General features: G+C 39.7%; 1 protein-coding gene across 15 annotated transcripts in view; it reads right to left on the bottom strand.

Moving 5' to 3' along the window:
* Positions 1 to 6,123: 6,123 nt before the first annotated feature.
* ABI2 (abl interactor 2) overlaps positions 6,124 to 22,793 on the bottom strand; it is an 84,236-nt gene continuing 67,566 nt past the window's right edge. For 8 of the 15 annotated variants that reach the window (XM_039354830.1, XM_039354869.1, XM_039354821.1 and 5 more), the window contains 4 exons: positions 16,755 to 16,913; positions 14,093 to 14,179; positions 11,955 to 12,128; positions 6,124 to 10,111 (listed from right to left, as the gene is read on the bottom strand). In XM_039354830.1, the coding sequence (XP_039210764.1) occupies positions 9,936 to 10,111; positions 11,955 to 12,128; positions 14,093 to 14,179; positions 16,755 to 16,913 (596 nt within the window). In that variant the 3' untranslated portion in view covers positions 6,124 to 9,935. Of the gene's footprint in view, positions 10,112 to 11,954; positions 12,129 to 14,092; positions 14,180 to 16,754; positions 16,914 to 18,665; positions 18,855 to 22,793 lie in introns of all 15 variants that reach the window. The other 7 variants (XM_039354769.1, XM_039354792.1, XM_039354783.1 and 4 more) reach the window with 1 other exon arrangement.

The raw sequence follows: 22,793 nt of genomic DNA, 5'->3' as shown, positions 1-22,793 counted from the left end.
TGTCTACCAAAGAAAAACGGGAGAGCCTGCGGTAGTTCTGACAAGGATTGCTCACATCTTCATGAACGCAGGCCATGGTACAAATGTTTTGGAAAACAAGGTTTCTGATCCAAATGGGTATTGCCTTTATTTTAATGTGGGTGTATCATTCTAAGATACCTGTTTGTGACTGTCCTGCAACATACTCTCCCCCTCCCCCCAAATCTTTGTATTTTGTCATCAGAAAATGGGTGAGGTCAATTACTTGTCTGCTTTTCCCCGCTTTTACTATTTTGTAATTGTAAATTTTAGGATTGTAAATTGTGGAAAGAACATTTGTTTTGCAGCCATTGGACGGAGTCAGTGGTGGTGATTCTTGTATCTGATTATGCACATGTAAACCACCAATGTTAAAACAATGATCTTGTCTGTGTAGCCAATTTGTGCTATGTGCTGTAAATATATTCATATGTTTACCGCTTTACAGGAAAAAATTGCACATTGTTTCTGAATGGGACTGCCTCCCCATATCCTTTCCTTTCAAGAATGAAAGCTCATTGCAAGTAAGAACTTACGGTTGAGAAGAGCTCTTTCTATATAAATATTCTATAAATATGTATAAATATACTTTTTTAAAGCATGGGTAAAGAATTAAAAATGCATTCATGGAAAGTACTAAGAAATCATTATACAATGGAATATGCACAAGTCAATAAAGATATAGTTAAATTTGTGTGAGATTGTTTCAAGAGATAATTTGCCTCTGCTCTAGAAGGCATTTACATGGCAAAATTGCCCACCAATATTTGGGAAATTTGTATATTCTTTCATGTAAAGCAGGGGTGTCAAACTCAATTTCATTGAGGGCCGCATCAGCACTGCAGTTGCCCTCGGGGGGACGGGTGGGTGCAGCCTACTGGGTGGGTGTGGCCTATTGGGTGGGCATGGCCAGCTCCACATCGTTCGCGTCAAGAGTGCCTGTGGGGGCCTGGGCAGGAGTGGGACAGATCTGAGGGTCTCTGGCAAAAGGGGGTGGGACCAGGGCAAGTGCCAAGTGGCACGGTCCACTGGAGGAGCCTCATTGTTCCTCTCAGGCCATGGGGGGGCTGGATGGTGGTGTGGGCTGCACGGAGCCCTGGGCAGCAGAGGTCAAATGCCGAGCCTGGCCCTCAAGCACCCGCAGCACCAAGCCCAGCCCCACTTTCCCAAGGGGGCGCCCAGCTGCACTTATCTCCTCTTCAAGGCTGCTGCTGCTGTGCTTGCTCTCCTTAGCCAGGTTGTTCGTGATGGGTACCAGGGCAAAATCAGAGGGAGACTGAATGCATTTCAGCATAGATAGCCACCACAAAATTGTACATTGGCTCCCGGCTGGCCGGCCTGGGCCAGAGCCAAGGCAGAGGGGGCTGTTCCCTCACTGTTTCCAGGATGGCTTCGGGGCCGCATCCGGCCCCAGGGCCTTGTGTTTGACATGTCTGATGTAAAGACTCCAAATAAAAATTGAGATTCCTTATCAGACAGTTGGGCAATTAGTAATGTGTTCTACAATATCCAAATTTAGTTTAACAGAGAAGGTAAGGACAGAAAACTGAACGGTCAGAAGCCATAGCTTTATTTGCCGCATAAGCTTCCCAAAATACAAAGCAAGCATTACTGCTGCTACTGTATTGATTTATTTGTGCATAGATGTCAGGGCCCCCCTGGGCAGTCCAAAGTGGAAAGTGGACCTTGCTGCGTGCTGTACAGGTTGAGCAGTCAACTTTTAGATGTTGGAATAAGTTTTTCCCTCCTCAAGGCGGTTCCGCTGGATCTTATACTAGAAGCTCAGCAAAGTCTAGATCGCCGCAGCTTTTCCACTCTGGACCCAGAATGTTTCTTAAAATGTGTGCAGACTTCAGTTTCTATTGATTGAAAACTCTTGTAAGCAGTGCTGCTGTTCTGTTTCCAAACAGTGTTCTGGATTTAATGAGGAAAGGCAGTGTGTAAATTAATGAATTGTGAAGGGTATATAGCCAACCAAGATTGCAGCAGAGGAAGGGACATCTCTTTTCTAACAGTGTTGGCATCTTGGGAGAGGAGAGGCCTGCCTGCACTTAATTCTTTCTTGAGAAAAGAAGTTCTTTTAATATAAACCTAAGTACACCAGAGGTTTAATATATTTTGTTCTACTCCCCCCCCCCACATCCAAATGTAATAAAATACATCACTAAAAAGCTTATACATTATGATTTTCACAATGTAATCTTTCTTTTAAAAACTGTTCTGGGATCAGTTATCTTAACCTTGAACTTTGAATTGGAAGGCGCAAGGCCTTTGTATGTAGATGTAGCGAAATTATAGGGGAGCTAGCCCCTTCCCTATAATTACGTTGTTAAGGTAACATGTTAATGCTACATAGAAGCTTTTGTGTAGTCTTACACAGATGTAAGAAACTGCCGTGTGGCAAACAAGGTAATTTATTGGTGCAGAATCTGGCACTATCAAACCTAAGGTTTTATTTATTTGGTTAGTTTAGATTTTTACCCTGCCTTTATTACTTCATAAGTAACTCAAAGTAGCAAATACTTCTTCCTCCTATTTGAACTATGTGCAAAGCACATTTACTTCTGAACTGTCAGATCTATTAATCTGGTAAATGACTTTATATCCTTTTTTAGCATGCATTCTCAACACACTTTCACATAATTCCTTATATTATACATTGTGATGAAAACTGAATCAGTTGCTCTGCCTCAGTATTTGAGTTCCTTGTGTATTTAACCATTTCAGTATACGATTTTGAAAAAACACAGCACTAAACCTTAATGTCACCTTCATTATTTTGGCTGTTTACCTGTAGGATCCACATGATCTTTATTAATAGTAGGAATGCATTTTCTGCAGGTTCCAGTCCATTAATCACTACACACTTGAATTGGGTTCCATTCAATCATTTGAACCTAATTCTCTCCAACTTTTTATTTGCCAAAGGATCTAGGATCCTCACCAATGCTGAATTCTACATTTCTAAAAATGGAATACTATCATCATCTTTCTAATCCTATGTGGAAGAATATCTTGCATGTCTTTGCTACTTCTGGTTTATTTAGGGCATGTTGCCCAATAATTATTAAACTAGAAAAGTAGAACTCAGTGAAAGAAGGCTGCATGAAAAGTACACAGATGATGAAGCACACCAAATATTAGGAGCCCTGAAACAGTATTAAGAAGTTTTAAAACCTTCCCCAAACTATCATTTTTTTCAGCTCTCCTTATAAGGAACTAATAGCGTACTGGAAATGTGAAAGCTTGCAACAATTTTGTATCTGATGGCACATGTTTTTATTATCTTATAAATGAGGTCTTTTAGTAACACCCTGATATTTATACATCTATATTTAGTTATTTCCAAAACAAAGTTACCCAGGAAAGGGGCAGTGAAACTCCACCAAGTGCTTTTATTTTTTAAGCATAAAACAGTCACTATTCAGTTCTTGTGGACACACTAAAGAAAACTGTTGATATCAACTCACAATTTGGAGAAGTGGCTATCTTTAGTGGGGCCTTAGATATAATTGTTAGAGGTAGAGATGATATTCTAGTACAACACTGCATCAGAAAAACAACCTGGTTTAGCTGATGAGATTCAGGTGGTTATTGGACACCAACCTGTTCGTGCAAATATTCAAACTGATCAACCTATGTCAAAAGGAGGACACTGACCAAAACTTAGGTTGGCAGTTCACTACATCTAATTTTTCCCTCTTCCAAACTCTCTTTAAGGACATCACTTTAACAAGCACATATCATATTATTTTTGGACTTAAAATATTTATGAGCGCCTTCATTTTAATTCTTAGGCTACTAAAAAAAAGATGCATATATAAGCCAGAAACCAATAGGTTTTAGGTCTAGAAATAACTTAAGTGCACAGCAAAAAATTAATCACGAAAAAGTTCAAGACAATTGTCAAGAAGTTAGTGCAAGTTTTGGGGGATTTATTTATTAGGACTTGTAACAAGAGGGTTTAGTACACAGCAACAGTTAATTCCAAATACAATTTTTAAAAAATTAAAAATTTATGTCTCCTCCCTCATCCCACCCCCAAATGGTTTAATGGTATACACAATAAATCAAAACCAGCAAGGCTTCCTTCCCTAAAATCCCAAAGTTCTCACACTACTGGGATACTTAAGAGCTCAGAACCCACAGCCACTACTAGTAAAGCGGCTCATTTTAAATCAAATGTCTATTTTTATATGATAGCAAATGAAGTTTGCCACACAACGAGGCACATAATTCAATATCTGAAAAACAGCACCCAGTGTTTATGAAATTTCAGCCAGAACTCTTGAAAGACTCCAACTGAAGCCACTCTGTGCCATTTCCCATGTACTATATGAAGGATATAATGGAATCTATGAGTAAGAGTGATAGTACTGATAGACTGCGTAAGGTTTAAACTTTAGGCCTAGGCAGGACTGGTCATGACATTTTTTGTCTTGAATTGCTGCCTATTCTGCTGCAGTAGGGCAAAAAAGCACCATTCTTCTATCTATAGCATGATTTTAGCATTGCCATTGATCTGGTATACATACATTATAAGGTGTAGAAGACTTTACAAATTCTCTTCATATGTAAACCTAACAGCTCCCTCTGGATTTCCAATGGGATTCACTTGTCAAATTCAAATCTATCAGCTTTTTTTAAAAAATGTACCAGGCTAAGATCTTTGTTTTGAGCAACACCAACTTGTATTTTTTAATGCAGTATCCTGTCTAGTAAAAGTGATGTATAATACTGTATATGTTAGACAGGTGTATAATCTCTGAGAAATCTATAATCAGAGAACTTCTATATATTTCTAATTGGTACATCAGCTCTTACAGACTATGTATTGATGCTCAAAAATCTGTCATTACATAGCTAATTTAATCCTTTCTACTTCAACATCCCCTTCATTGATGACATTTTCAAATACTGCTATAAACAAAGGCTGCTCCAACTATCCAAAACTGGAAGATATGCTATTCTTGCTAGTTTAACACACTTCATTTCCTTTACATTTTAACTTCTGGAGCAGTTCAAAACCATCTACGCTAGCTATATCTTTGATTTTTCTCTAGCAAAACATGCCTACAGTCCTGTACACCAGAAACATGTTTTAAGTCCTTGTTCTTACATGAAAAGTTTAACTCCTCACTTTTCACTCCACATAGAAATCAGGGATAAATTACAAAAATAATAAAGCTAAAACCACAACACAATCTGCAAAAGTTAGACCTCCCACCCCTCCCAACAAAAGTCTTATCTGTTAGAGATCACCCAGAACATTCACTTTTCTCATTAAATTCTCCTTGTCCCTTCCCAAATGTTGCCAATTTAACCAAGGTCAAGTAACAAATCCATAAGCAACATTTCTAAGCCAGTCTTATAAAAGAATGTAAAATTAAAGCAAAAGCAGCCAAACAATATAAGACTCTGGACCATATTCTTTGCCTCTTCCTCCTATATATTATGATGCCAGCTCTCAAATGAGGAAAAGGTTTTCAATTTTTACTGAAGGAAAAAAAGCCCCTAAAAAGGACAATCCTTAGGCCTGAAGGCACCAAAATATTGTTCGTATGATAAACAAAAAGCACTTTTCCTCTAGGACAGTAATATTCAAAGGCTCTGAGGCTTCCCAATCTTCTGGAGGGCTATAGAAGCAATCTTTGTCTCCCCCTCGATGCAGCCACAGCCCCACGTTATCTCCCCCAATCATTTATATGTTGAGGACGGAAAGATAAGAATTAGGGTTGTCATCCTTTACATTTCCATTGATTCCCACCCTTAATTTGGGGAAAGCTCATCTTAAATTCAACTACTTGGCTTCTGAATTTTGACAGCGTGTCTCAGAATGGTAGGGGCTCAAACTGGAAGTTGAGACGCTACATGAAGCTGAAGGGCTGCTAATTTGTACCACAGCAAACAAATGTTGCTTTCTAAATGAAGCAGAAGAATGTTCATGAACATGGATTCGTGTGCCATAATTGCATGGTTGGAAAAATGAGCGCTGAGGGAATCAAAGCCGTTTTATGATGAAAGAAAAGCTAAAAAAAAATTTGACACTGAGCTCTTTTTGGACTCCCCACTACTTGTTTTTCCCCACAAGATACTGAAACAGAATGTGGAGTGTTCAACATATTTAATAGCTTTACAGCAGGACTAGGGAAAGAGGATAGGTACAAGGGAGAAATCCAGGCCCCTCCTCTTCACCCCTTTTTCTTAATTAAACACCAGTGGAAAAAAAAAAGTAAGTTGGGAAAAATAGTAAATGATATTTGAAAAACCACTCTCACTGTCTTGATATAACATGCAGTCTATGTAACATTACATACACACAGAGTCCGATTACTTTGGGCCTTGTACATAGCATCATCCATAGGCATTCTACATAGTTCAAAATTGTACAAAATAAAAAATAAGCATAAAATCCAAGGATTATTTTCACAACATTAGTATTGCAGAATAAAAGCATTAAACCAGCAGGAGGCAAGGAATCTGTAAACACCCTCTGCAGAACTTTGCAGGAAGATGATCTTGGTCTGTCTGGAGGATACAGGAAGCAGTCATACAATCAGAGAGTTCCAATTTCTTATAAGGGAACTGTGGCCTTGCCCTCCATAGAAGCTGTACAGTTTCTCCCCAAACAAGCAAATGAGTAACATCTTATAAAAATCATGTGATACTGAAAGCACTTTGAAACAGGAAAACAAAAAGGCTATCAATAAAAACATAAACCTTCTCCAACCCTCCCTTCCATGGCCAGGAAATAGTCAGGGTTCATTTATGTTCTGCCATAGAATCATCATTCAATTTCTATTTGTTCTAGGAATAAAATGTTGTGGTTTAGGTCTTGCAAAGGGACAGAGTTAAGAATTCCCATTACCGACTTTTCAATAACAGAGCTCCAGGAGTAACACCAGTCTTTTCTACAACCAAAAACAAGTGTAACATTTCCCAGAACAGCAGAGAAATCACATGTGAAGGATTGTTAAGGCAACCTGTTTCTGAAAAAGGAAAATAAGATTGTTGGGGGGGGGGATGTGTTCTTCAGAAGTTGATGAAACCATAAAAAGCACAGTCCCAGACAATAACTGCATCAGTAATGACAAAAAAAAGCAGAATATGAAAAATTGGGAGAGGAAATTTGAATAAGCTGTATTGTTATGCTGCTTTCCTAATCAGCTGTTGGTCAAGTTTTCCATTCTAAAGAAATTGTTTGCAACATTAGCTCATAGCCTGCAGGCACAACACCCAGTATGTTTAAACGGATAAATGTTAACTTTAGTTTTTCAGAACTGAGCCACATAGTCCACAAAATTTGTCCAGAATAATTTGCCATAACCCCTGACCTCTTTTGTTCATCCTCTTGGTAGGCTCTGCAAAAGTCAGGAGAAATCAGGATGCCACTGATGAATGATCTTTGAAGCAGAATCCTATTCCAAAGCTCCAAACAAGTATTAAAGTTGTACTTTCAACTTCTCAGAGCAGAGTCTTCTCTTAGTTGGGTCCCCATGGAACAGTGGCAGCACTTACAACAAGCATACTGATGGAGGCTGCATTTCCATCTTCATATGGTAGGTTGTGTCTCAAGACTGTACACCTTAACACCACACATATGATATTACACAGTAATATCTATATGCATACCCATCATGCTTGGCCCTTTGTAGAAATTTACCCCTTGTGCTAATAGATCAGGCTCTCATCATAACTCATATTCTCAATTCATGTTTATGCAAGAAGCTGGCTCCAGTACTCTAACATCTACAAATACATCCAGCTTTCAGCGATACCCTTCTCTCTTAGACAAATCAAATCTGGATGCCTTCAAACAAGCCAGTCCTCAGTGATCCTTATTCTATAAGTACTGGAATCTGTTGGGGGTGGGGTGCCAGTAAAGGCAAACTGATGGTCACAGAATGCAATTGAACTCCCACCCATCTATACCTTGCAATACTGACACCATTAAAAAGGAGGAGGCAGCTTTGATTATCTTGTTTTTTGTTTTTGCGTGCCAGTGACAACAAACATTATCACAGTGGGTCTCAAGCTTTGAAATAGCAATCTATGAAGGGACCTGGATCTCATTAGCAGTCCCACTAATGGGAGCTACAACAATTGATGCTAAGTTAATGACTTTTGGTAGCACCTGAGGTTTAGTAATGGCACAAACAAGCAACAGAGGAAGCCACGGAAGCTATACCAACATAATCTGTATAATTCAGAAGATGGTTAGTAAATGTATGGCTAGCTTATGTGAGAAAGGAAGGCTGACTACTACAATCAGTGTTCCAAGTACATGAATACTGAAACATTATATTGAGCAATATACCCAGCAAATCAACTAAGAGTAAGAAGTATGAAATGTTTACAATGTCTTAAAAAGAAATATTATATTCTATGTATTTGGGGGAACATTTATTATGTTAATCAGCAGTGAGGAATTGGGCTGGGATTGTGGCATATAGGTAAACTTAACGTCTCACAATACACCACAGAGCTAATACAAAACCCTTCAGGTTCTTCTCATAATCCCCCCAATTCAGCTGCTATCAGCATGAAAACAGCAGCTAAGCAAAAGCAAGCTTCATAAGGACTATGGTCAACAGTACAGAAAAGAGTTCACACCTTCCCACCTCACTTCATGCCTGAATCTGATTGCTCCATGATTCTGGATAACAAAAATAAACATATTCTGTATATCCTCTAGCTTGTTGCTAAAATGCCTACAGACATTATAGCAGATTTCCATTGCCACGTTGGAAAATCACCCACATATTTACTGGTGGGAGAAAAAATAATGCATGCTTTTGTCAGTTTCTAAATCTGCATTCAAAGAAAACCAACAGCCCTTGGTCTGCTTTCACAGGTCCCGAATGGTATGTATTAAAATCTGAAATAGAACTAATGGCCAATGTCACTAGTACACATTTATTCTGAATTGGACAGGCTATAGTCAACTGAAGCAGGCTAATCAATTCAGACAAAGCCTTTCTCTATAAAATACTTATATCCCTTTCTAACTCCCAAATTATAAAACACGAGGCAATGGTAATTTTAGAAGACTGCCGTCAGCCTTTGTAACAACAAGGGCTAAAGCCTGACTGAAAGCAGTTTTTGAACACTATCAGGAGGGCAGATTTAAACCATTTCATAAATATTTTGCATACTGAGGGCTGAATAAGGCTGCTATATAATTATATGAAGGACAGAGGCCATTTTTAGAATGTCAAGCTTTATCGTCCTTCATGATCTTTAGTCCAACTTTTTAAAAAATAATTGAATGATATAAAAGAGGCCCAGTTTATGACTTGGAAGTCTCAACATATTGGGAGATTATCTCTGATGTTACGTCCTCCTGTAAGAAGAAATGAAACAGCTCCTTAAAAGCCTATATCAAGCTATATGTGTGAAACAATTGCAGAATTGCTGTATTAGAGATGCAAGGAACCAAGCTGAGACCCAGTCGGTGTGTGATATCAGAATGTTTGCCAGAACAATATCACACATCCAGCAGTAATATGTGCAGAATAAGGAGGGAGAAAGAGATGGCAGATAGCCTAACAAAGCCTTCAGAGCTAACATCCAAGATGCCCCAATACCAGGCATGGTATTCCTGAGGAAAAAAAAAATCCCATGTTTTGACTGAATGGGTCTCAATTTGAGTAATGGATCCCTTTACTGGCAAGTTCATTACATCTCTGTATCTACATGTTGATCAGTCAGCTCATTAATATTGGTCATTGGTCGCTGCTGGCAAATGGAAGAGCCATTCTTCAAAACAATTCAAATCACCATTTTATAAAAAGGAGAAAAGGGGAGTGGTTTTGTTACAATGATCCTTCCTTCAGGTGCCCAGGTTCCCCCCAAGCTGCCAAAGGGACCTGGCCAGCCCAACAATCTCTTGGTTCTGTCTCTTGCCATAGTGGTCTTCATTCTGAGTAGTGCATGATGGACTCTACATAGTTTCCGGGGAAGAGTCCAGTTACTCCATTCATCACACCTTCATACCACCCATCATCGTTTTTCTTAATGACGTAGATGATGGCACCTTCCTGAAAGGAAAGTTCATCTTCCTTGTCTTTAGTGTAATCATAAATTGCCACAACTAGGAACAAGAAGAAAAACAAAATTAGCATTTCAAATAAGCAGTTAAACACAAGGCAATTGCAGCTTTCACTTACGTGGTCTCTTGTATCAAAAAGTAGGCATTTTCTTTATTGGCTAGTCATGCAAGAATTCCTTCCCATTTACAGAAATAGCTGCTAACCCAAAATTGTAAAACATGTAGACAGGTTGAGTCTAAAATGATGGAATACTAAATTAGAAAAAAAAAAGATAACACACTAAATGACTGATTCCTCAAAAGTGTCCACTGACGGAGCAACAAGCTTTCTTTGCTAGTAGAAGTGGAGTTCAATCCATACATCTTTCTTTTAACAGTGATTTTCCAGGGTATGTGATGCAGGACTACTAACAATGCTTTGGTGGCTTAACGGAATGCTATTCATTTCTCATATGGCTGAAAAAAAAATGAAAAGCACAAAAATGATTTAGTGGAGAACTTTTCAAAAACCTCTTTGCCTTGTGCCCAAACACCCATTTTAGGCACAATTTCAGTTGGGTAATCTTGGGCCACTCACTCTCTTTCAGCTCTAATAATGAGGCAATGGCACATCACTCCTGAAATCTTGCCAAGAAAGCTACACGGAATTGTCCAATCAGTAGCCAGGAGTCAACACTGAGTCAAAGCAACTCCCTCCCCTCAAAAAACACAAGGTACTATACAGGTAGAACTATGACCATTCATTCAGCGATTGTTCAAAGTTATGGCAGTACTGAATGACAGTGGTTATGACTCATCGTCAGTGTTCTGGCTAAGCCAACACCCACACAGTCAGTCGATCACATAACCAGTTGCCAAGTACCTGTGTTCATATAATCACCATCTGTGATCTTCCCTGCTAGCTTTTCCAGAAAGTCAAAGGGGAAGCCAGCAGGGACTGTCGCAAATCACTGGGTTAAGCCCCCTTCACCTGTGCACCAGCCCCCAGACCTTTGCAGTCATGTCACTTGCACCTCCATGCATACCCTCTTGGATCTGCGTGTCGTGCATGTCCTCATGCATCCTTCTCACATCTCACTCTTGTGCAACCTCATGCATCTGATTCACTCCAACTGTCAGGCAGCCCATCACACCCTCACTGACCTGCGCAAAAAGCCTCTCATGCGCTCTTCACACTTTCCCTGACCAGCACTTCTTGCAGACCCCCTCCCTGCACCCCCACATACCTCCTTGCTCTCTGCTCCCACCCACCCCCAGCAGCAGCAACTTACCTGCCTGCCAGCCTAGGACTTGCAACTTCCTGTCAGCTTCTCCACTAAGTTTGGTGTAAGAAACCAGCAAGAAGTTGCCTCACCTAACAACTGTGAACTTCAATTAACAATGGCAATCAAGATTATACAGACTGCATCACTAAGAGATTCAGTCATGCTTTATTACTGCATTGCTTGGTGATGGAAATTCTGATTGTAATTGCTGATGTAAGTCAAAGACTGCACAGGACACACGGGTGAAATGGAATACAATCACAGTTATTAGTAACTGATATAGGGAAACATTTTGAAAAACTGAGTGCATAAAATTAAATGTTTGAACTACATTCTTATCTGGACAGGTTTGGGTTCTTGGGGAAAGGAGCCGGTAACATTTTGTTTAAAAGGAGTTGGAGACGGCTAATAACAATTTTATTTCACGATCACATTGTAAGTCACACTTTGGGACACCACATAAGAGAGCAAAATATTCTTCTAGTGCTATTACTTGGCAAAATGTAAAAAAAACCTGTGACTCTCAAGCTCTCAGGATAAAAAGTGTGATATAATGTATCGCACTGAATTCAGACCCAAGGAGGGAGACAGACTTCCACCTACAACTCCAACAAACTAACCTTTCTCCAAATAGGTCCTTGGTGCCCATGGTGGATCCTCTTCAGCATAAGGATCGCTGTATTCCACCACAGCTGCTTCTTCTTCTTCATAATCCTCTGGAGGAGGGGGTGGTGGTGGAGATTCATCAAAAACGGCTTCGTCTACTGGGGGTGGAGGGGGAGGTGTGTCTGAAACTAAAAAATAAATAAATATTCAAGTTTCCTGCCTTGTTATGTAATAATAGTAATAGCAGCAGCAGCAGTAGTGGTAATAGTAGTACTAGTGGTAGTAACAGTAGTAGTAGTAGTGGTAGTAACAGTAGTAGTAGTAGGAAGAAGAAGAAGAAGAAGAAGAAGAAGAAGAAGAAGAAGAAGAAGAAGAAGAAGAAGAAGAAGAAGAAGAAGAAGAAGAAGAAGAAGAAGAAGAAGAAGAAGAAGAAGAGAAGAAGAAGAAGAAGAAGAAGAAGAAGAAGAAGAGGAAGAGGAAGAAGAAGAGAAGAAGAAGAAGAAGAAGAAGAAGAAGAAGAAGAAGAAGAAGAAGAAGAAGAAGAAGAAGAAGAAGAAGAAAGTTGGAACGGACCTTGGAGGTCATCAAGTCCAATCCCCTGCTCAGGCAGGTAACCCTATACCATTTCGGACAAATGGCTGTCCAGTCTTTTCTTAAAAACTTCCAGTGTTGGAGCATTTACTGCTTCTGGAGGCAGGTTGTTCCACTGATTAATTGTTCTAACTGTCAGGAAGTTTCTCCTTAGTTCTAGGTTGCTTCTCTCCATGATTAGTTTCCATCCATTGCTTCTTGTCCTGCCTTCAGGCACCTTGGAGAATAGCTTGACTCTCTCTTCTTTGTGGCAGCCCCTGAGATATTGGAACACTGCTATCATGTCCCCCCTCGTCCTTCTCTTCATTAAACTAGACATACCCAATTCCATCAACCTTTCCTTATATGTTTTACCCTCCAGTCCCTTAATCATCTTCGTTGCTTTTCTCTGCACTCTTTCTAGAATCTCAGCATCTTTTTTACATCGTGGTGACCAGAACGGGATGTAGTATTCCAAGTGTGGCCTTACCAAGGCATTATAAAGTGGTATTAATACTTCACGTGAAATAACAATTTAATAAATAACAGGACATATTTGTCCAGTTTATTTTACACATGAAACCCGAAGTGGAAATATAGACATGTGTAGTAAATAATGTTACTATTATACTGCAAAAGCTCCTTCATCCTTCAAAACTTTCATTGATAATGAGCAAAACCACAGATACACAAATGTGTGGATAATAAAAACTACAGATAATGAAGGCTACCCATATGCATAGCATTTATATAGCTTGTTTTATAGCAAAGAATTTGCAAGACTTCTTTGCTTCCCTTCTTAATGTAATATGTTTAATGGAGATAATCCAATAATTTTGGTATCCATCAGATATTATATATCATATACCGCCCAGCACTGTAGGGAAAGGAGCAGCAGAACCTGGGGGTGGAGTTAAAAGAGGGTTCTCTACGTAGCCACAAGTGAACTAAGTCCAACCTCCCCCCTCCCAATTCAGTTGACCCTTATCTAACTCCAAGCATCTGCTAATCATTAGTTGAGAAGATTCCTGTGCACACATAGGCTTTTTAGCAATGAATCAGTTTAACTGGACTTCCAGGTGTGGACCTGGTCTTTTGCACCTGACAAGCAGTATCTGAAAGCTAGAAGGTGCCTTGCTCTAACACAGGCCAGGGAAGAAAGGCAATTACCCTATTTTCAGAAGTAAACAAGATTAGAGCAACACATCCTGTGTCTTAGCTGCTGCCTGAAATTTGGACAGAATTTACCAGATAAATCTGATCAACACATCTAAACATGGAATCTCTACCAGATCGGGAGTGAATAGAGCAGTGTTTCTCAACCTTGACAATTTTAAGGCATGTGGACTTCAACTCCCAGAATTCCACAGCTAGCAATGCTGGCTGTGGAATTCTGGGAATTGAAGTCCACATGCCTTAAAATTGTCAAGGTTGAGAAACACTGGAATAGAGCGATGTAGCTATACAAAACTGCCTCTTACCCAAAGATCAATCAAGCTAGTGTATACAGGTAATTTAAGATAAGAAACAAAAATTGAAAAATCTTTACTTAAGTCACAGATCAATGAAAAGGCAAACTTACTGTTTTCCTGAACTCTGGCCACAAATCCCATTAACGGTAACTGAGGAGTTACCTGTAGGATGGAGGGAGGAGGTGGTGCAAGAGACACTGCAGTGAAGGAGTAGAAATAAATAGACTCTAATCAGAAATATAGTATAGAAACATGAAATAACTGGATAGACAATGTGGCATCTTACTAAATGCTGCCATGTGCGAGTAGGCAGCAATATAAATTTTCTAAATAAATAAAAAATAAATGCAATGGAGTGACTAGATAATTAACAACTAGGTAATATTAATTATGCAGAACTTTGAAAATGGATAACCAATTTTTTAAGTAACAATTTTTTTTTTTTTTACAATTCTGGGAAACATCTAGAGCAGGGCTTTTCAACCAGTGGTACAGGTACCACCTGTGGTACATTGGCACCTGGCAGGTGGTACGCGACCATCCTAGAAAAGTGGTAGCGGGGGAGGGGAATGAGCTGAACCGGTGGCAGCATTGCACAAGCCTGAGCAAGAGACGGCTGGAGCTGCAGGGCTGTTAGAGCTCAGCAGAAGCACCAGGATCAGCGCCAGTCTCCAGCCTATCGGTGCTTCTTCGGGGCTGTCAGGGCTCAGTGGAAGCGCCAGGATCAGTGCTAGGCTCCAGCTGGAGCTTGGCACTGATCCTGGTGCTTCTGCTTAACACTGAAGAAGCACCAATCAGCTGGAAAGCAGCATTGATCCTGGCACTTCTGCTGAGCCCAGAAGAAGCGCCGATCAGCTGAAATGTTGTAGCATCTCCAGGGTCTTGCGATTTACATTCAGATGCTTGGCAACTGATTCATATTTATGACGGTCACAGTGTCCCAGGGTCACTGCAACCACCCAGCAGATGGGGGGAATAAAAACCAAACACCCCTCCACCCCACCCCCGCTGCCAATCCTCAACAGAAATGCTCACAACAATGAAAACCTCGAACAGGAGGAAGACCGCCACCGGGTGGGCAGGCAGGTGTATTGCTCGGCTGTGGCTTGGGGGGCACTTTTTTCAGTGCCATTTAACTTCGAACAGTCACTAAGTGAAATGTTGTAAGTTGAGGACTACCTGTACTTTATCACTTTTTTCCCTTTTTTTTTTTTTTGGTCATCAAGTTTTTGACACTTTGCTAGGCGACTACTGGTACTCGGATACTGCCATATCCTAAAAGTGGTACAATGGGTGAAAAGGTTGAAAAGCCCTGATATAGAGTATCTATAGAATAATATACCTGAAACAGCCCTATTCAAATCATACTTATTTTATTATAGCAAATAAAATGTCCCACAATATTATTGTGACAAATAAAAATATTGCCACATTATTAATGCTTCCAAGACAAGACCTTTTTTCTTCCATATTTATAAATTCGATATAAATATGCACTCTTGACTCATTTCCACATAATTTAATCGAAATTAATTTAGGGCTGAGGATTTAACTGCATTTAAAGAGTGACTATATGGCTAAGTCCTGAATCGCATTTATCAAAATAATTATATTTGTGTAAGTTTACAATCAATGGAAGCAACAACTTTAATTATTTTCTTCAGATAAATTGAATTGGGATTACATGACTAATTATACATTACTGGGTACCTTCCATGGTATCTCAACACAGGAATAACAAATGTCAACAATTTATCTTCCAGCAGTTTATTTTACAAAGTATTCTACCAAGTATATTCAATACCAAGAGTTTTTGCAGAAGAAAATAGCCAAACCTAAGCAACTTACTTCACATTTTTAAAAAGTACATCCAAGTTTTGGAGGAGGGTTGTATATGTGTATGAACATAATATGTATGTACTTGTACATATATACCAGTGATGGCGAACCTTTTAGAGACTGAGTGCCCAAACTGCAACCCAAAACCCATTTATGCATCGTCGGGTGCCGGGTGGGTGTAGGCCATTGGGTGGGCGTGGCTGCAGTGGTAACGGCAGACAGGGTGGGACTAAAAAGTTCAATCAATCAATTCCAACTTTGCAAGTTCTTTTTTTTCCTGTGAGAAGTTGAAATTGACTGATTGACCCCCCCCTTTTTTTTTTGCACACGGCTGCAGAGGCCTAAAGCGAAAAGATTTTATAAAACCCAGCTGAAGGCCTAGGACTGGGGCGACAGTGCGCGTGCCCATAGAGAGGGCTTTGAGTGCCGCCTCTGGCACCCGTGCCATAGGTTCACCACCACCGATATTTATTTATTTATTTATGAGGCTTATATACCGCTTTAAGTGCAAGCACTCTCTAAGCGGTGTACACCAGTAAGCAATGTATATTGAGATTTGAACCGCTGACCTGCTGAACACAGTCAGCTAAAGTGGCCTGCAGTACTGCACTCTAACTGCTGCGCCACCTCGGCTCTTCCTAATTATAGGAATAGAAGTATACAGTATACCTTTCTATTCTATTCTCAGGCATTATAGAGGCATTACTGTGTCGAAAGACACTTAAAGCAAGTGAGCTTTTGGGTCTGGTGTTTCCATTACCAATTCCTTGGTGTTAACAAACACACTAGAAAATTTAAAGGAAGGACTTAATTATGTGCTATGATATACAGCAGGTTTTTGCTAACCATATCCAGCTATTTCTGGTTAATACTCTTCTCTTCTACTCTCCTTTAATGGATCAGAACTGGGAATTCTGCAGGGGCCTATCTTACCTGGATTCTGGCTATAAAATGGTCCTCCGTTGACCTGGCTTTGAAGGCTGTTCTGTGAAGTGATGGATGGAGGGCGCCTATATGGCAAAGAACCCCCTATTGTTGGAGGTGTGTGCCGAGTAGCCGGTCTGTTCATGCTGTAGAACTGAACAGGATGACCTATTTTGACAGGTTAGGAAAAAATATAAAATCTTGAGCAATGCATTTTTAGATGAAGTAATTCAATTTAGGCATGGCAATTCAAATTAAGTGTTTAAAAGGACATATGCTTTTCGAATGGAAAAAAAATCCTATGTGGATGAAAAGTATATTAAACAAATTTAAGAAGAAAACATTCTACGAGGTGATTCTCTTGACTGAAAAAACGTGGCTAAATATGAAAATAGATAACTTGATTATCTGGAAGTCAGCCTTTTAATATAATACATACATAACATTAATTATTTAATAACCAGCATATGTGAATGAGTTAATATGAACTGACTATCTACATTCTCTACACTTTTAGCCACAGTGCTCCTCAGTGAAAATGTAAAGAGTCAGAATGCAGAAGAACCTCATGTTAGATATTGTGTTGTTAAGCATTTGGTACTGCTCAAGTACAAATGGACTTCACTAATTACAAAATGCTGAATTTTTCATGCCTGGACTCTCCCCAACTGTTTTTGCATGAATTTGCATGTACAGCTCTTGCATCCACAATCTTATTATTGACCAGCTTGAGGTTACTTGGCTCAATATTTCAAAGGCAGGACCAAGGTAAAATCAAGGGCAATGGATTGGAACTGGTGGTCTCAGGACCTGTTGGCTCCTGGGGCTCGGAAATATTCTCTTGGTGGATTGCCAAAAATATATTTTTTTAAATGACAAAATATTGCCAACTGTAAAACTATTGGTGTTCATTCAGCATTACCATTCCAAATCTTGTGAGATATTTGATTTTAAATATTTTCAGCTTGTTTTAAATAAATATGTGATCAGGAGCAGTTGTTAGAACAGTTAACAGAACAAATATAATGTACTGTAATGCAGAATGAGAGCCAGTTTCGTGTAGTGCACCTGGCTAGAAACTGGGAGACCATGTATTCTAGTCCCACACTAGCTCAAAGCCAGTCTGGTGTTCTTGGGCTAGTCACTTTTTCTCGGCCCTAGGAAGGAGGCAATGGCAAATCTCTTCTGAAATGCTGCCAAGAAAACTGCAGGGATTAAGCCCAGGCAGTCTCTGAGAATCAGACACTATTGAATGGAAGAAAAACAAATCCAAAATTGATGAGAGTTTCTAGGAGCTATAATTTAAAACACATCAATTTCATATGGCCTAGTTGTGCTTTAGTACACATGGAAGGTTTATTTTCACTTCAGACCTATGTACGTCTTATGAAGGAATGCAATAAGCCAAGCTGATATCAGAAGCTGTACTATATGAAGTTCAGAAATAAAACTGTAGATAAATTGATTAGCACTAGAACTAGACTAGAGCATATCCCAGAGTTTGATATTCACAGAATTAATCTGGCAAAATGCATCTTGGTTGATTGTAGCTTCCATCTTTCTAATTTTGTCCAGAACATCAGGAAAACAAAAACCACTAGCTCCAAAATGAACCAACTTCAATCTGATATGGTTCTAGGGGAAAAGGCATTTTTCCTCACTCAAGAAGAAAAAAAGAAATAATGGAAATATCCATCTATCTAAAACGGGGGTGTCAAACTGCTGGCCCACGGGCCGGTTGCATCATACAGAGGCCGTGCCCACCCCAGCTGCGGCAATGCAAAAAAAGTCATGATACATCACGACATGTCACGTGAAGCGGCGTGTTTGACACCCGTGATCTAAAAGCTCAAAACATCTGATCAGCTTTAGGCAGGAATTGCACTTTTCAGTTGCCAGCAATCAACAGCAGAAACTCACCTGAAGAGGGATTGGAAGAGGCAGCAGGGGGAGTTGGAGAAGTGAAGCCATCAGCAAGGGGCTGAACCCCTGCAGCAGCAGCAGCAACATCTGGGGTAGCAGAGGATGGGACAGTGGCAGGAGTGAGAGGGGCGGAAGCAGAGGCAGAAGTAGCAGGAAGAGGAGAAGTGCCAGCAGAACTGGCAGGGGCTATGTTGAAAGAGGAGGAAGAGGCAGCATTAAGGAGTAGTTCAGGTTAGCAAGGAGGAGAAAAGCTTTTTGAATCATTGCTGTTAGATTTTGGTCAATTCTTTAAAAATTAGCACAAGAAAAAAGGAAATGGGCAGAGCAGGAATGTTTACAGTGAGGGGGTTTCCCATTACATATGCAATCCCATTACATATACAAAATAAAAAGAGGAGCAGGAATGCATTCTATACCGAAAAACTTCACAAAGCTAAATCATGTCCCGTTTTAGCTGTTGATATATAGAACAAGAGTGTCGTGTGGTTCCTTACGGCTCTCAGAGAAGGCAGGAACAAAAAAAAAAATTGGGGGGGGGGGTTTTGATGTGTTTTTGCATGTTGGTGTTTTATTGGGCAAATTGGATCTACTGCACCTTTTATGGTCCCAGCCAATTTTTCCTATTAACTATTGGACTCCTAATAAAATTCAACAGGACTTCCGGTACGGAGCGACAGCGATGGCGGCTATCTTTTAGCCGTCCAGCTGGGAAAGTGTCAGAGCCGCGGAGCACAGCGTGCATCAGCTGGTCCGCGGCTCGGAACTCCCTTCCCGGGCAAAGGGAAGGGACAGAGAGTGCAAGAGTAGAGGTAGAACCCCTGAACCCTCTCTGGATTTAATCCTAGAGGGGGTGAAAGGAGTGTTCCCTCGGAGCTCTTGCTGTCTCCGCCTCCCAGCTGTTTTTGCTTCCTAGGAAGCAAAAGAAACTGCCGCTTCTATCTCCGTGCTTATAGAGAGTTGGTGAGTAATTCCTAAAAAACGGACAGAGCAGTTTAAAGGATTTTTTCTTATACAATTTAGGTGTTTATTTTTTTTTATTTAGTTCTGACTATTTCTCCTTTTTTTTTTTTTATTATTGTGGAGAAGGAATTAAGATGGCGTTTTGAAAGTGACGGAGTTTTTTTTCCTTGTCTTTTGTTTCACTTTCTCCTGTTTCACTTTCTCCTGTTAAGGACTGGACTTTACTTTTGCTTTTGGTATTGAATCCTCTTTTTTGATTTTCTTTTTCTTTTTGGTTTTTTTTCTCTGGATTTTCAAGGATTATAGTGTTTTTGCTGCCTCTTTTAAAAGTAAAATTTTTCTCTCTTTCCCCCTCATTTTTTTTGGGGGGGGGAAAGGGAAGTGAGAACTGTGTTATTTAAAATGGCTTCAAAGAGACAGCCGCCTTCTACAACATCCAAGGTGATTTCCTCTCCTATAGCTTCTACTGCACAACCACAACAACAACTTAAACATGCACCACCGGCACAGCCACCACCCTCCCCTCCTTTGCCTGGACTTTCAGCACAAGAGGCTAGAGGTATAATGGGAGAGGCTGTAGCTCAAATGAGAGAGGAAATGAAGCAACTTTCTACACAGCTTAAATCAGAAATTAAATCTGACTTCAAAGAAGAGATAAGTGGGATGAAGGATCAATTGGAAAAGAACAATAATATTTTGCGACAAGATATACTTGCAGCAGTCTCAGGTTTGGCTACAGTGGTGGTTAAGCTGAATGCAAGACTCGAGGAAGTTGAAGATAAAGTTGATTCCTTTGATGATAAAATTCAAGATGTGGAAAGGAAGGTGGAGACTTCACAAGAAGATATTCTGATGTTTCAGTACAGGCAGATGGAATATGCTTTGAGGATTAGAGGCCTCAAGGAAGATATGAATCAAGATCTGATGGAGGTGGTTCTTACTGATTTGGCTGTGGTTTTGGACATGGACAAAGAAGAATTACGCAGAGAAGTTGAAAAAGTGTACAGGCTTAACTCTTGGATTGCTAAGCAGAAGAATTTGCCTAGAGATGTGGTGATTTATTTTACGAAGAAGTCTCTGCGTAATGAGATCATACAAGCCTTTTATAATAAAAGATTTCAGATAGCTGCCCAAGATGTCATTATACTAAAGGAAATCCCATCAAAAATTTTAAGAAGCAGGAAAGATTTTGCTTTCTTAGCTAATGAGCTTAAAGCTAGATCGATGCCATTTAGATGGGAAATCCCGATGGGTATTGTTCTGAGCCATGCGGGGACACGTTATAGATTGAATACGGTTGATAAAGCTAGAGAATTCTATACTTCAGTCCTAGGTGCAGGCTCAATTTTACCTGTTCAGAAATCCCTGAGTGGCAAAGAGGCGGAGCAGCAGTCTGAGGCATTAAGTTCGGTTTCTGCTGGGATGCTGCAAGCTGAATGGCAACGCCAGACGGAGGTTAAAGAGCAGAGAATGACTCGTGCAGCTTATAAACGTAAAGAGAAGGAGCAACGTAAGAAAGAGGCCAAAGAGATTTCTCCTGGAAATGTATCACCGCCGGTGGGAGGAGCAAGACCCAAGAGTCATGCAACACATGTTGCAATTTCAGATCTCCAAGGTGTCTTCTCCAGGCTGCGGGCCAAGGGAGATGGCAAAGTTTTTGACCTGGAATGTTAATGGATTGAATTCTCCTCAGAAAAGGAAAAAAATCTTTTATTATTTGAAGCAACGTAATAATGATGTTATTTGCTTACAGGAAACTCATATTTTACTTAAGGATCAGAAATATTTAGTTAATGCCCGTCTGGGATCTCACTTCGTATCTTCTGCTCCCGGGAAGAAGGGGGGAGTTGTTATTTATGTCAAGCAAAATCTACCAGTTTGTCTGGTGGAGTCTGACCCCCAAGGGAGATATGTGATGGTTGAATTGGGCTTATATGGTAAGAAAGTACTTATAGTGGGACTATATGCACCAAATCAGCAACAGGAACAATTTTATAGACTCTTACATGAAAAAATAAATCTGCTGGACTACAGATCCGTGGTATTAATGGGGGATTGGAATGGTGTTTTAGACGTACAAAGGGACAAAAAAGGCTCTTCTCCTCTTTTTAAGCAGGCAAAATTACCTAAAGCCTTTTTTGATATGAAAGAGGACTGGGAATTACGGGACTATTGGCGGGAATGTAATCAAGAGGAGAAAGACTTTACCTTCTTTTCAGATAGACACCAATCCTTCTCAAGAATTGACTTCTTTTTGATTACAACGGACTTATATAATAGAGTAAAGAATGTCAAGATTTTCCCTAGGTCTTTGACGGATCATAGTCCAGTTTGGATGGAGTTGACTCAAGAAAAAGAGGAGAGAAGATCCTGGAGGGTGAATGAGAATTTATTTAGACAAGAAAAAAATGTTCAGAAACTAAAGGAGTGTTTAAAGGATTACTTTGTTTTGAATATGTATAAGGGGACTTCAATGTCAATGGTATGGGATGCAGGGAAAGCATTTATGCGTGGGATTTTGATAAAAATGAATAACTGTCATAAGCAAAAACAGATTCAGAAACGTAAAGAATTGGAAGATGAAATTAAATTAAAAGAAAAGTCTTTGATTTTAAATCCTTCTGATGAAAGTATTAAAGAATCTTTAAAGTTGTTAAGAACACAATTTAATATGTTGTTAGCAGATCAAGCTGCAACCAATTTATTGTTTATGAAACAAAACACATTTTGTAATGCTAACAAGCCAGGGAGATGGTTGGCTTATCAGTTGAGAAAGAAACAGAGACAGAGAACAATAGATAAAATAAATTACAAGGGTAAATTAGTTTCTCAGAAGGAATTGATTAAGAAATCTTTTTTGGATTATTATCAAAAATTATATAAATCTACTAATGTGCAAATTTTAGAGATAAATAAATACTTAAGTGAGGTTAGTTTCCCTAAATTGACAGAGGATCAGAAACATGAAGTTAATGGTTTAATTACTAAGGAGGAAATTTCGCTAGCAATTCAACAATTGAAACCAGGGAAAGCACCGGGTACGGATGGGTTAACAGCTGTTTATTATAAAGCCTTACTGGAGGAGATGATCCAACCATTAGGTGATCTTTTTAATGGCATTTTACAGGGTCAAGAGATTCCTCCCTCATGGCGTACTGCTTTTAT

Source organism: Crotalus tigris, unplaced genomic scaffold, assembly GCF_016545835.1.
Source record: "Crotalus tigris isolate CLP2741 ecotype Arizona unplaced genomic scaffold, ASM1654583v1 scf7180000017568.13789103, whole genome shotgun sequence".
NCBI classification, from domain to species: Eukaryota; Metazoa; Chordata; class Lepidosauria; order Squamata; family Viperidae; genus Crotalus; species Crotalus tigris.
The sequence above is the reverse complement of the archived record's forward strand: the minus strand, read 5'-3'. Positions and strand labels throughout refer to the sequence as shown.